Source organism: Chroicocephalus ridibundus, chromosome 3 (assembly GCF_963924245.1).
Source record: "Chroicocephalus ridibundus chromosome 3, bChrRid1.1, whole genome shotgun sequence".
Taxonomy (NCBI): Eukaryota; Metazoa; Chordata; class Aves; order Charadriiformes; family Laridae; genus Chroicocephalus; species Chroicocephalus ridibundus.
In genome coordinates this window covers 58880667-58895222 of record NC_086286.1, presented here as the reverse complement: position 1 = coordinate 58895222, position 14556 = coordinate 58880667, and the positions used below count along the sequence as shown (strand labels likewise).

Genomic DNA, 14556 nt, shown 5'->3' with positions numbered 1-14556 from the left:
TTTTCCCAAGTCCTTGACAATTCACAAGCAAATCTGAGAGAGGTTGAGTCAGAATGATGCTTAGCTTCCTGCAAATATTGTGAAATACAGACTGCCAAGCACAGAATGAACACTGAGATGCTCCAACTGTATGGAAAGCCTGCAGTACACTTCCGTGTATTATTATAATCTGCTGGTTTTTCTGCTTGGGGATGGTTGGTTTTTTTCAAATACTCCATCAGGAAGTGAGGGAAACTACCAGGTCTTCAGGGGGAAGATGAAGTTTTGCTTCATTAATTCTACTGTTCACAGATCTTGTAATTTAAAAAATACATCATAACAATTGATTAAAAGACCAAATCAAAACATTTAATATTCTTTTTGAAAACAACATTTATTTTTTTTACAAACACTGTAAAAAAAGCTTTGTTATTAAGCCCAAGCCATTGACATCAACACCATATTGAGGAGGTAAAGTACTTGTGCTTTACCATGCACATGAATTCCAAATGATTTCCTGAATGCTTATGCCCATTTCAGACACTCATTACCTAAAGGCAGCTAGAGATGAGATAGAACGGAATTGTACACTAGCAACATTAAAAATGAAGATGAAATGTATTTGTCCAAAAGAGATTCAGGGGTAATTTAGTCCACAGGACTTCATTATCTACAAATTTAGCTAGAATAACTAAAACAGCCACACTTTTGCAAATACTTGGCATGAAAGTCATGGGCATGACTTGCCATGGTTCTCATTTGCTTGCCTTCTGGAGGGTATCAACTCCAGAAGTGCAGTGTGTCCCAACACCAAGCTGCGCTCCTCCGCTGCCCCCCTCAAATCACTGGTACCACATCCTGTAGTACAGAAAGTTTTCTTGAGGAGGGCCTCATCCTCACCTTACCTACTTCCAAAAATAATGAAGAAATCAAGACGGGACTTATTCCAATTTCTTTTTTGTCAGCTGACGCAGAAGTCCGTCTCACGACCAGTGACAGATGATTTCATGTACAAATCCTAAACATATAGAATCATATAATGGTTCGCGTTGGAAGAGACCTTAAAGATCACCTAGTTCCAACCCCCTGCCAAGGGCAGGGACACCTCCCACTAGACCAGGCTGCTCAAAGCCCCATCCAGCCTGGCTTCAAACACTTCCAGGGATGCTGGAAAATACCACTTCAGTTAGCAAAGGGAGGTACTGCCTCTCTGGAAGTAATTTCATCACACATTTACAGACTTCAAGGTGGGAATGTATTAATGCAATTATATTATCAGGAAAAAATAGGCTCATACGGGACAGTGGAGAGACAATATCACTAATACGATTAAGATGTGCATGTGTGCAAATTGTGGGTGTGTAAATTGCGTCATACCAATTACTATTGTAAATCCGATAGTGCACAAGCTTAAGAAGGATTAACTAGTCTGATTAAGTCTAGCTCTTCCTCTCTCTGCCTAACTAAAATGGGAGTCCTTCCCTGCCCCCCCTGCCCCCGAAACATTGAGTTTAACACTGTCCTCATCCCATGTGAATTTGCACAGCTTGGCTAAACTGATTGATACATCTTGTGGGGTCAGTAACTCTTCTGAAGGAAATAAGCCAGCTGGTTTTACAGCCCTGGATTCCCCCACTGGGACAAAATGGGGTGGAGAAAATGCAATATGCACATGGAGGAACTAATCAGACTTGGGAAAGAAGTGAGATTTTAACACAGAATCTGTTTAAGTATGACTTCCCCCCCATATTTCAGGTTTGAGCAAGCCATTTCCCAGGGAAAAAAGAAATCACTTCTGGAGAGGTTTTCCTGAAGATCTCCTATGTAGCAATAAAACAGTTTAGCCTGCCCATGGGCAGATATTAAATATCTTTGGATGATAAAACAGTAATCAAACATTTTTATGGTAGTATTATTAGATGCCTTCTTATCTTGTAAGGGCAGAATAACCATGGACTGAAAACAAAAAGTTAATTCTGAAACACAACGCAAACAGCAATAATGAAAATGGTGTAATACACACTGTACTTACGCTTCCCAAAAAATCTATTCTGAAGTTTTGGAAATTACAATTGAACTTCTTTACTTGTAAATTCAAGTGTTATATCCAAAAAACAACCTATGTTTTAGTGAGGGAGAAACAAGAGGAGTACTAAGATAATATCCACATAAGCAAATATTTGTTTAAAAATGCTCTATGCACAGACTAACATATCTCTGTCTATCTATTTATGGAGACACAGGAGAGAGAGGACACAGAATAAAATACTTTGCACAGCTGCTTCCCAGCTCAGGGCATCAGCAGTAAGTGCACAATGTTAAACGGAAGCAAAGGTAAAACATTCCATTAAATGATACTTGCAGCTATCAAAACACAAGTATGGTAACAAAAAAAAAACAAAAAAAAAAGGAAGTCAGGACAATTACATATTAGGTAATTTTCAGTTTGGGGAACGTAAACCAGATCATAGAAAGTCTTTGAGAGTCTAAACTCAATTCATGCAGTTATTTTGGAAATTCTCTGTATGTGGAACTTAGGTTTCCGCATATGTATGGAAACTCCTTGATTTGCACTGGGCAACCAGCTCCTCCTAATGCTCCATCAGAATCCAGAAAAGTAGCAGCAAAACCTCTAAGGGCCAAATCCAACACCACTGGTGCCGTCAGAACTGCATATCCAACACGTCCCAAAAGCTCTAATTCAGAACTGGTGGAAATCAAGAACACAGCCAATTACAGAGAAACAGGGACACTTTTTGTTCATGTAAAGATACTAGGTCCCTTGCAGCAAGTTTTAGGCCCTTCTCTGCCTGGAGGAATTTGAACTTTATGTCTCCTAATTCCCTGACCTTAGGCCAAGGGTACACGTACTCCCTGGGTGGGAATAGGGCCGTTACACAGATAACACAAGAGTTGCTGGACAGAAGGAAGAGCAGGTGAAGGGATCCTTTAGCCAGATTGAGGGAGCACTCCTGGACCCTAACCCCTTTCCAGAATTGTTTTGTATTTTACAAACACAGATTCTAGACCCAAATAACAATTCTATATGTATACAAGCCATCTAGGACCTGTACCCAGTACAATTCCTAATCTACGCCAGCTAAGACATTTTCTTGGGAGGTGGGAGATAAGAGCTGAAACCTATTCCAGGCCATGAATGGCTGTTAAAAGCCGGGTCTAAGTTTCCTGAACAACCTTTCTATACACACCACCACTGAAGGGAAGCATGGATTTACCAGTTTGCAGGTCCTTCTCTGCTGCATTATTTTCATATACACAAGCATTTGAAAGATTGAGCCTTGCTCAGCTATTTTAAGGAAATCCTATATGATTACCTCCGGCACAGTATTCTGCATGTGAACAGGTAAGGGGGCAGAAAGCCTTTCTCCGCAGGTGCCTGAACTTCAGGGGTGACAGCCTGGAGATGTTCCTGCGCCCTGTGTCAGCATTCAGCAGCACTGCGCTGAATACACGGGGTTTCTGTACAGCCGTTTCCATACACGGAATAGGAATTTTATATTTCTTTCCCAGTGGAAACAAAGCCAAATGAGCCAAACTTCAAAAAGAAACGTAAATAAAAAACCTTTTCACAATATATATCTCCACTGATGTAGTCACTTATCACAGAAGGCCTTTAGGTTGGTCAGGCAGGACTTGCCCTTGGTGAAGCCACGCTGCCTGTCTCAAATCACCTGCCTGTCCTCCACGTGCCTTAGCATAGCTTCAAGGAGGATCTGTTCCATGATCTTCCCAGGCACAGAGGTGGGGCTGACAGGTCAGTAGTTCCCAGGGTCCTCCTTTATACCCTTTTCAAAAATGTGTGCGATGTTTCCCTTTTTCCAGTCACCGGGGACTTCATCTGACTGCCATGACTTTTAAAATATCACAAAGAGTGGCTTTGCAACTACGTCAGCCAACTCCCTCAGGACTCTGGGATGCATCTCATCAGGTCCCACAGACTTCTCTATGTTCAGGTTCCTCAGGCGGTCACGAATCTGGTCTTCTCTCACAGTGGGTGGGACTTCGCTCCCCCAGTCCCTGCCTTGTGGTCCATCCCCTTGAGAGGTGTAGGGGGAGAGGTTGCCAGTGAAGACTGAGGCAAAAAGTTGTTGGGTATCTCAGCTTTCTCCTTGTCTGTTGTTACCAGTTTGCCAGTCTTGCTTATCAAGGAGTGGGGTATGCTTTCTTTGACTTTCCTTTTCTGGCTGACATACCTGTAGAAGCCCTTATTATTATTCTTTCCGTCCCTTGCCAAGTTCAGCTCCAGCTGCGCCTTGGCTTTTCTGACCCCATCATCCCTACACAACCAGGCAGCGTCCCTATACTCTTCCTGGGATACCTGCTTCCACTCCCTGTGCATCTCTCTCGCCCCGTAGTTTGGCCAGCAGATCTCATCTCAGCCATGCCGTTCTCTTGCCCTCCTTTCCTGATTTCTTACACCTGGTGATCGAGAGCTCTTGCACTCTGTGGAAAGTGTCCTTAAAGCTCTGCCAGCTCCGTTCTGCTCCCTCGCCCCTGAGGGAAGTTTCCCAGGGGGTCCTATTGACTAACTTTGAAGAGCTGAAAGTTTGCTTTCCTAAAATTCGGGGTCACAACTTGACTCTTCAAGTCCCTCAGGGACCCAAATCCCTCAGGACTGTGAACTCCACCAGTGCATTATCACTGCAGCCCAGATTGCCTCCAATCGTAACATCACCAATTAGCTCACTTGCATTGGTGACCATCAGGTCCAGTACCGCCTCTCCTCTGTTGAGGCTATTACCTGGCTTAAGAAGTTACCTTCAGTGCACTCCAGGAGTCTCCTGGTTTGCCTACAGCTCACAGTGCTACTTTTCCAGCAGATGTCAGGGTGGTTGAAGTCCCCCAGCAGGACAAGAGCCTGTGAGCACAATGCCTCCTGTAGCTGGAGTAAGAAGGCTTCATCAACAGGCTCCCCTTGATTGGGCATCCTGTAGTAGACACCAACCACAAGGTTCCCTTTGTTGCCTCCATCTCTTATTCTTACCCATAAGCTTTCAACCTCCTCGTGACTATTCTTCAGAGACAGCTCATCACACTCTACCCATTTCTTGATGCAGAGGGCAATGTCTCTGCCCCTCCTTCCTCGCCTCTCCCTATCAATAGTCACACCATGAAATACAAATACACAACGAACTTTAAAGGAAATATTTCAACAACAATAGTTAGGGTTTATGGGACATCAGTAAGCAGTGTAAAACAAAGTGACTTGGAAATATTTTAGTGTTACACTTGCTGTAACACTAAACCACTCAGTTTTACTGAGAACACATGAAGTATCTATCAGTTTGGGAAGTGATCCTGATAATGACACCATCAACTGCACCAACCGTAATAAGTAATTACCAGATAAACTTTAAGACATTCTCAATGCTTTTCAAGGTTTTGAAATTCGAACAAAAATATTGGTAGAGTAACAAGGCAGAAACTGCCCTAATAATGACCTGTCTTGATGAAGAAGAACATTTTATGATACCCATCTCTTGCATCTGTATCTTTCAAAACCTCACTGGATAAATATGCTTTACAGGTTTTTGTATAAACTCTGTTTCAAAGAAAAAAAAATCAAGAACTAAGACCTGAATTATTTTAAGTTGGCTGTCCCAGTGTCTGAAATAATATAATCACATAATGATGTTTGACTTTTGCACAAAATTGTATCATTTATTTCAATATTCAGTTTCCAGTCATACAATCAACTTATTTTCCCCATAAGTTTATTTTCAGAAGCCTTATATACTTACAGAATTATTGTATAAGTCTTATCTAATGAATTATGAAGTATTCAGACAGATGTGCGTACAGGATTTTGCTGTGCCTGTGACATTACTTTTCCTCCTGTTTCATCATCAAACTGATTCACAAATACAGCTGCTCAAAAGGTAGAACAAAAAAAAAACAGAAATCAGAAGATGTTCTGCTGTGGTCCTCAGAATCACTGAAAATGCTCTTTTTTAGTTATAAATATGCAAATGGCACACAAAGTGAAAATCTGAAGAATTTAGGTATACAATTCAGTAGCTCCTGAGTTATGCCGTGCAAGCATTTTGGGCATCAGTTGTAACACAGATGTACAGAAGCAACTTTCTTGAATACTCAAGAAAAAAAATTATGCTGTATTATAGCATATGCTATTGTTATGACATATGCTTTAGGCTGTGTAACAGTAAATTCCACTTAAATGCAGTAGGCACAAGCTGCCATTTCATGAGGCTATATTACATGAGTAATTAACACTGAGTACCTACAAAAGCATTTCCTATTTCCAAATAAACCATATCTAACCCAACAGCAGGGCACAGTGCCTTGTAGGAATATCTGTCTTCACTACTACTTTGTGGCATGGAAGAAAATAACACTGGCATTACAGCATCTTTTTTTTTTTTTTTTTCATAGAATCAATCCAAATTTTACAAAAATATAGTGAATTAACAAACAGAAAAGTATGCTGCATATTCAGTTTTGTCTATAAATAGCACTTTACAGTTACAGCTACAGAAGTCAAGCAATTAAGTATTTGGAAGTTACAGATGTGCATTCCTCACATAACTATGTAGTTGTATATTACCATATAAACTTTGTGAGGGGCAAAAGATGAAAAGTGCTCACTTAATAAACTGGAGAATAGAACTAATTTAATTTATTTCTTTTTTTTTTTCCGCAGCGTGACATCATGTCTTATATTACCATCCAAATGCTAATCTAAGAATTCCATGTCTTACGGTACTCATGAAATCACCACCCTACTTCCTCACAAACATTATTGCAACAATCTCCAATGAGATGACTCAAGTAATACTGAGCGAATACTGCTGCATCTCCTAAGTGATTTAGCATTTTGTAGGCTTCCATTTATCATAACTTCAGAATATTAATGCTCAATGATCTGCACTGTGAGTTCCCAGCTTGAAACCAACCTGGGCACAGAGAGACAGATTAACAATCAGTGAAAAATGAAACCAAGTTTCTCAGCATATATAAGGACTGTGTAAGAGGCAAACCTATTCTTCAAGGTTGTCCTCAACAGTGAAACGATCCTTTCTCTTCTTGTCCATTACACACTTTTAAACCTCTCCAGCAAATTAAGTCAGCACCTTACAATCTGTCCACAGGCAATGCAGATTTCTTCCCCTAATCATTTTGCCCCTCTGAACAAGGCAGGAAGCTTTCATTGCACGTATTCCACAATTTACATCCCTCTGTTCTTTACCCAAAGTTGTTGCTTCAAAGTGCATTTGAAACAAGTTAACAGCATTTTCACGGAGGAGAAACTGATGCTCCAGTGCCCAGATTCATCGTGTTGTTTATGTATTTGATCAAAGCACCAAAGCTGGAGGCCCCCTGAGCTCTTGCCCAGTCAAAAGAGACGTTCAACTCTCTTGACTGGATTTCTAATTTATGCAGTTTAATCAGGTGCTTTAGGATGAGCAACAATTCATCCTTTAGCAGTACTAAGCCAGAGATACAAAGGAGATGAGAACACTAAACCCAGGTCTCAAAAGTAGAGCCCTACCTATAATATCACATTGCCTCCCAAAATTCGTAGCATCTTAGTTTTTGAATACCTGACCTTGCAACTTTAAAATAGTAATATACTTTCAGATATAAGAAGAAGAACATAAACACAAATAATGAAAGTTATCAGCAGCTGGAGCATATTTATTCACTGTATAGATCTTTATTGTACAAACACCACAAGCTGCAGCTGATTCTCTCCAGAAGACATGCTTTGCTCGTGATTTCACCAACCAAAAGGGGAATCCAGATTCATTTTCAAAGCCTGAAATAGGTAGAAAATACTGTCCTATCTTCGCCCTCCCACTTCTTTTGGCCTGCCAAAGCTTACTCTTGTCTTAGGTTAACTGTAAGCACAAAAGTCTTTCTAAATCAACTTTCTATCACACAGTCATTTAAATTCCCTTGCTATAAGCACCACTTCCAGAACATACTCAAATAAGGCCACTTCTGTGCCCTCCTTCTCACTGTGTAAGATGTATGTAAAATGCAAAACAAAGTTTCTCTGCTGTCTACTCCTGTTGCCTATAACATAACCACCTTGGCTACCACGGGCAAGTTCACCTCATTTTAGCAGCTCTAGACAAAAGCATAACTCAGTCAGACTCTATGGGTAATTCTGCCACCATCTTCTAACAAACCTGTGGTTATCACTGGCATTGCATCAGTCCCCTATGGAAGGCCCTACTTCAACTCACAGAAGTACTTTAAGACTTGACAGAATCTATTTTTAATTTTTCCTTTATAAATTGATAGTGCATTTCCATTTTCCTTTCACTTCACTCTGAAAAACCACTAAAATATCCCTAAATTTTCCCCAAAACTCTGAGTAATTTGAGACCAAGGTAGAAAAGAAGAAATTGGCATCTAACAACTCGTTAGCAGCAACCTGTCTAGCGTATGTTTCTCTCGCATATATTTCTCAGTGCTACTGGGGTTGCATTTTTCCCATGAAAATTGTGGCATCCTTCTTAAAAAAACAAATACATTTACAAATAAAGAGAATTACCACAATAGATAACAGTTTTAAAATATGATCCTGCAATGGGTTGCAAAGAATCTATCTGGAATTAATTTGTGCATTCTCTAAACTTAATTTTCATGCAATGCATGGCGTACAGAGCACAAATTATCCTGAAATAAGTAAATACATGCTAATGTGGGATTGCGAAAATGGTTCCTAAGGCAGGTTTTTCACTTGTTAGCCATAAACTCATACCCACTCAGGAAGAAAAAAAATATGGACAACTACATGTTCATCCTAAACATCTCCTGACATTGGACATTAGGAAAACAAAATATATTGAAATGCAGATTGTCTTTACAAAGACGGTTTGTAAACTTCTGCACAACATTAAAGTAATTTGTGGAACAGAAACAACAAATCACTTGGGAGGAAAAAGTGCAAACAAGATAGAATCTTTGCCGAAGCCCAACCACGGAACAGAGAAAGTAGTTAAAACTCAGACTGAATCTCTCTTTCAGAATATTAGGAACCGTTTAACTAGAGAGCAGCATCAAACTGAACTATCCCATATTTTCCACTTACCATCCACTCAGGTTCAGAAGCCTGAATTTGTTCACCTTGTCCAGGTTTTAGGCCAACCTGAGTGTCAGATTTCAGTGTTCTCAAACTACAGAGAGGCGCAGGATGAAACTTGTTCAAGGCTTGATGAAATGGAACACTATATTCCCATTTTCTATCTCCTGTTAATTTTCTATAGTTTAGATCACCTTTGAAAAGAAGCAAGTTTGACTTCTGCAGATCAGCGTACAAGTCAGGAGCAACTTCAGCCATACTGGAAAAGTCATGTGGCAAAGTCCAAAACATGTGATCATGGTAAACCCAAACTCCCTTTTTCAAATTGCCCTCCCAGTTTATCCCACATCTAGACATCCACATATGATTAGCTGACTGCAGTTGTTTAATAGTCCAGTTAAAATCATGCTTTGTGGTATCTGACACATACCATGGAATACTTTTTCCATGAAAATGGACTTCATCAGCTAGCTTTGATGATAACAGGAAGTCAGCCAACACAAGATCACTTAGAAGTTCAAATCCGGCATTATCCAGGATTATGTCAACTCTAACATTACTTTTTTCTGTATTTCTTTTTTTGGCATTTACAAGTATTGACCAAAGTTTTTCCATATCATTCACTAAGATGTAAGGTATCATGTTTTCCAGGGATTGTAAAGGACCAGATTTCTGAGAGCTGTCTTCACCAGCTGAAAAAGAAAGGTCACACTTATTCCCCCACAATGACACCTAGAAGGAGGAAAAAACAAAAACATTTGCTAAGTCTCATTGTAGTTACATTCTAAACTTCACAAACACTAAAGATATTGTTTGTTTGTTTTTATTTTAGGGACATGAAGGCTTTAACTCCACATTTTCCTCCAAGCTTTAATAGAATTCAACTTCTTGTACAGAAGTGTTAATATAGACAAGATTTTGTGGAAGAAACCAAACAATGCTCTGTATTTCTGCAGGTGTCAGAATCATGCATCAGAAGTGACAGAGATGGAAGATTTAGATCAACAAAAATACACTCCTCACAAAGCTTAAAACACAAATATTCTTCATAATGTAATTCCAGAAAATATCAGTGGAAACATAGAAAAGGGAGTAATAAAGCAGGTTTGGCTTTTTATTACATGCAGCCAAGTAAGAACTTGTATTTTAAGTACGCACTAATGAGGTCTTTATAAAGATTCCTCAAATACTTGGTGTGCACTGTTGCCAGCTAGTGGACTTACTTATAATCCTATGATATTTCGTATTCTATTCAAAGACATTATTTTCCAAGAATAATGTAGTTATAAGCCTTTTAAATAACTTCTGGCCTAGAATGACTTCTAACTTTTTTTCCAAAGAAGTCTAAAAATGTTTAGAGTGTCAATAAAATGAACTGTTTTAAAATTTTATAGTTCAATAACAAAAAGGCCATCTGGAACTTGACTTAAAATGTTTTAGTGATGCTGGTTTTGAGGGAGAATAAGCTGGGTTTTCAAATACATAATGAAGAAAATATGTAATTAAAATGTCACATTTAATACAAGTAACCAGCAGCAATACAGTATGGCTGTCAGGATTTCATCACATTTTTACAAACAAAAGAGCTATATTTTAATTTCCATATGAAGTTCAGATTCTTTATAACCTCAACTTTTTATTTGTTACACAGGAGAGAGTTTAAATTCTTAAGTTAGGCACTACTAGCTTACCTGCAATAGCTTAAAAAATTCCTCCTGAAGTTGCTTTTCATCTAGATCCTTGATGTTTTTAAGAAGTTCCTGAAAGTGAGTGCATAAGGTAATAACAGCCTCTTGGGATTCAAAGAAATTTTGAGCTTTTCCTTCCTTGAATACGTCAAAGTTGTCAATAGGTGGGCTAAAAACAGGAGAACAAATATATTAACATACTTGCCACATTTTCCATGACAGCATATGAAACACAGATGAAAGGGCAAGCTCGAAGCTCAGCTTTTTTAGGCCGTACTACGGGCCCCAGTTAGGTTTTCCACTTCTAATTTGTCATACTAGATTTTCACGCATCTCAGTAACAGCCTGATATCGTATCTCGCTGAAACAGACAGTATATAAGACGTCTTTATATTTCTACCAATATATTCTGAAAGTGAGCAAGTGTTCAGTCACAGCAATCCTGGGAATTGCGCATACAGTGACAATTTTGAACGCCAGTCTTCAGACACAGAGAATTTAAAATGTAACATACAAATGAACTAATTGCTGGCCCCATTTTAAGCATGTTTATATGTGCTGAAGTGTACTTCCCATACCAAAGTCTCTTACAGTGAAATGAAGTTATTCCTATGAAAGTTTTTTTACTAGGACCTTAGAAAATTAACATGACAAAGATGACAGAACAACTCAACTCTTGTAAAACATAAGAAACGTACACTCATCTTATGAGACATATCAACATGTACACCTTTTGACAAATGACTGAACTTCCACCCAAGCATATGCTTAAGAGCAGCTAAATAATGGAGATCAAGAAACTTAAAGCTTACTAATGGAACATATCTGCTCAGTTTTTTAAGTACAATCCAGCAGATCCATCTCATATTTGAAGTTTTTGCTAGAAGAGTTCAAATTACACAATATACCAGCAGAAGCAGAGTCCCATTACTGTGTTTGTATCACTGTAAAACTAAGGGCAAATCCAGTACACATGAAGCTTTCAATTTTTTTGGCAGCAGAATGAACTTTAACTGCTGATTCCTATCCCATTACATCGTACTGGCACCTCTCCATAGTACCAGCCGAAGTTTTTCCTGTCAAGTTATTTTTAACCAGGATCAGCTCCCAAAGTCCGATGCAACATATGGTCTGCAAACACTGCTGTAACTAAGAAGATGGTGTAGGATGAACAACAGGGGCTGCTTAAGCCAGGTCTACTGCTCTAAGAAACAGTTCTCAAATGGTAACTTCAGATTTCAAGCAAAACAAGTTTGAATGCCCAACAGATTAGCGGCTCTCACATTCTGTGTTTCAGGCCAACATGTCTTAAGAGATAATTCTAGACTAACAAACCTTTTTGAAATGCTAAATAACTTTCATATTTCATTGCACATCATTCTGCAAGAAGGTCAAGCTATACAGTCAAGCTTAAGAGTTTTTGCGTAGAGCAAGTCACAGAAACTAAAGAATAAAACAACCTAATGAGCTTCAAATTCTGCTGCACAGAAAAAGTATTAATTTTAATCTGAGGTGCGACATGAGGGGAAAAAGGAATATGGCAAAAGCTTAAGATTTTCCTTTATCTTACTCCCCAGCTCTCTTCCTTTCTCCTAAAATAAAAATGGGAAAGAATAATGTTTTGCAGAGTAATGAACCAAGCTAGTAAATACTTACTTCTGTGCTAATGCTGCATGAATTCTTCGGTACATATAACACTCCACAAATAACCATGGGGACTGAAACCAACTTGGTTCTCCACTTCCATTTGATAAATTTCGTTGGTAGTCTAGGTATTGGTTCCACAGTGCGGCATCAGGCAGCTCATCTTCTAAAGGGGTCACTGGTTTGTCTGTTTGCAGTTCATTCCGCAGTTTGGAGAGAAAAGATATAGCTCTCTTCTCTGCTTCAACACCTTTCTGAAATAAGTGGAAAACAGAAGATCCTATTCTGAACGTTTACTCCTGTAGACGCACAGATCAATTTTTCATGAAAGAAATAAGTGGTACGTTTTAATTGCCAAATAGAAGTTCCCAAAAAATCAGAGCTTGATTCAACCAAACACATTTTGGTGAATGAAGCTCACTTTCCACCTAACATCCTAAAACGAATCGCTTATGGGATTTCTTTTTAGATTGGACTTTTTCCTTATTAGAGGGGAACAAAGAATTGAAACATTGCCATGTTCAGAAGATGCTACAGTCTCTTACACTGCATCAACACAAAAACCTGAGAAAGTGAAGCAGTTGCAGAACAGTGTTGTTCATTCAGTGGCGGGACAAACAGATAGATCAGAAAAAGGTTAGACAGAAAGATGAGTTGCACAATTAATGAAAAATAGCTACAAGAAAGAAATTATAAAGAACAAAAAAAAACAAGAGACAAAAAGATTAAGGCAGACAAGTAATGACTGTAGAAAGAAAATAGCAAAATCAAGGCAGAGAAGGGGTCTCGGGGTGGGGGGTGAGGTGTGGGGTGGGAAATCTCAGTCAAAAAGATACCTTACTCTTACCTCACCATGTTCTTCAAAAAATTCATTTTTATGTCGATGCAGAGTATCAATAACTCTTGTGAGGATCTGGGGCAGTCTGTCTTTAATTGTAAAATATGCAAAGGATCTAAAAAGGAGAGGATCCAATTTTTATTACTGAGAGGAAATGATGAAATATCTTCTATTTTTTAAAATAAATGCTAGGTCTTAAAAGTAAGTTTATGTGCCTTTAAAGCAGTGGACACCACCAACAAACAAATCTCAAATTGACCAGGTTCTTAGGTCTACTTTTGAAGAAAAAGATAAAACACCAGCCTTTTCAGGGAAGAAAATGCTAAGTGACTGGCCCTGCCAAAAGAGTGAAAATTGCAGTTAATTCTAGGCTAAAATGCATTCTCCAATTGCTGTTACCCAGATGTAAAGTCAAGAAAATTTGTTTAGAGATTTGTTTAAAGTTTAAGTGAATCCTGTATCAACAACGAAATCCACGCTACTTGCTCTCCACTACATACTTGATTTACGTTTTCCCGGAACACTGTTTATATACGAGAAGGCCAGCGAGCAAAACTTGACCATCCCTACAGAACGCTTGAAGAATTATTTTTATTGGAAGGTTTCCATCCCGTCACTCGGAGCCCCAGTCTCGGGGACTCCGAACCCAACGGAGAACCCAAAGAAACCTGGGGAATACAGACACACCGCCTACACCCTCCCACGGCCGTCAGTAACGGGTCGGGACAACAGCAGCGGTAAGCGGGGGCGAGGCCAGTAGACACCGGCTCGGAGATGCGCCCGCCCCTGCGGCTGCGGCGGCAGCGCGGAGCCGGCAGCCCAGGGCCCACAGCGCCGCCTCCCGGCGACACCGCCTCGTCCACGGCGCGACGCTGGCGCTGCTCGCGCCGACAACGAGAAGGCCGAGAGCCGGCCCCTACCGCTAAGCCGGAGGCCCCGACCGAGGGCCCCGGCGCCCGAAAGCGGCCGCTCCCGGCTGGGCTGTCACCAGCCGGTGCCTCAGCTCCCTCCTGCCCCCTACCCCGCTGCCGGTAACGAGCGCGACAGGCCGTGACGGACCCCTTAAACCTGCCCGAGAGGGAGACGGGTAGCGCCGCTACCGCCGCCATCTTGCTCCGCCCCTGCTAGCCGGCGGTGCCGCCCCCCGGAAGCGGGGCCGAGCGGCCGGACGTTACTGCTGACTCAGCCGCGCCCGCCGCGCAGCACGGCGACGGCCGCGCGAGCGAGCGAGCGAGCGGGCGGGCGGGGCCTGGCGGCCCGCGCGCCCTGGCGGAGCTCGGCGGGCGGTGGGCGGGGCCGGCGGCTCGCGCGGCGGAGAGAGCGGCGCGCCCCCC

At 40.8% G+C, this 14556-nt stretch overlaps 1 protein-coding gene across 2 annotated transcripts; it reads right to left on the bottom strand.

The window, feature by feature from the left end:
* Positions 1 to 5583: 5583 nt before the first annotated feature.
* ARMT1 (acidic residue methyltransferase 1) lies at positions 5584 to 14386 on the bottom strand. 2 transcript variants are annotated; one of them, XM_063329313.1, is made up of 6 exons: positions 14282 to 14386; positions 13232 to 13337; positions 12397 to 12638; positions 10744 to 10909; positions 9062 to 9784; positions 5584 to 5868 (listed from the first exon to the last, which is right to left on the bottom strand). In XM_063329313.1, the coding sequence occupies exons 1-6, from the start codon at positions 14329 to 14331 to the stop codon at positions 5857 to 5859; spliced, it is 1299 nt and encodes a 432-aa protein (XP_063185383.1). In that variant the 5' UTR covers positions 14332 to 14386; the 3' UTR covers positions 5584 to 5856. The 2 variants fall into 2 exon arrangements, with proteins under 2 accessions (XP_063185383.1, XP_063185382.1); XM_063329312.1 differs by having other exon boundaries at positions 5584 to 9784.
* Between the last annotated feature and the right edge of the window lie 170 nt (positions 14387 to 14556).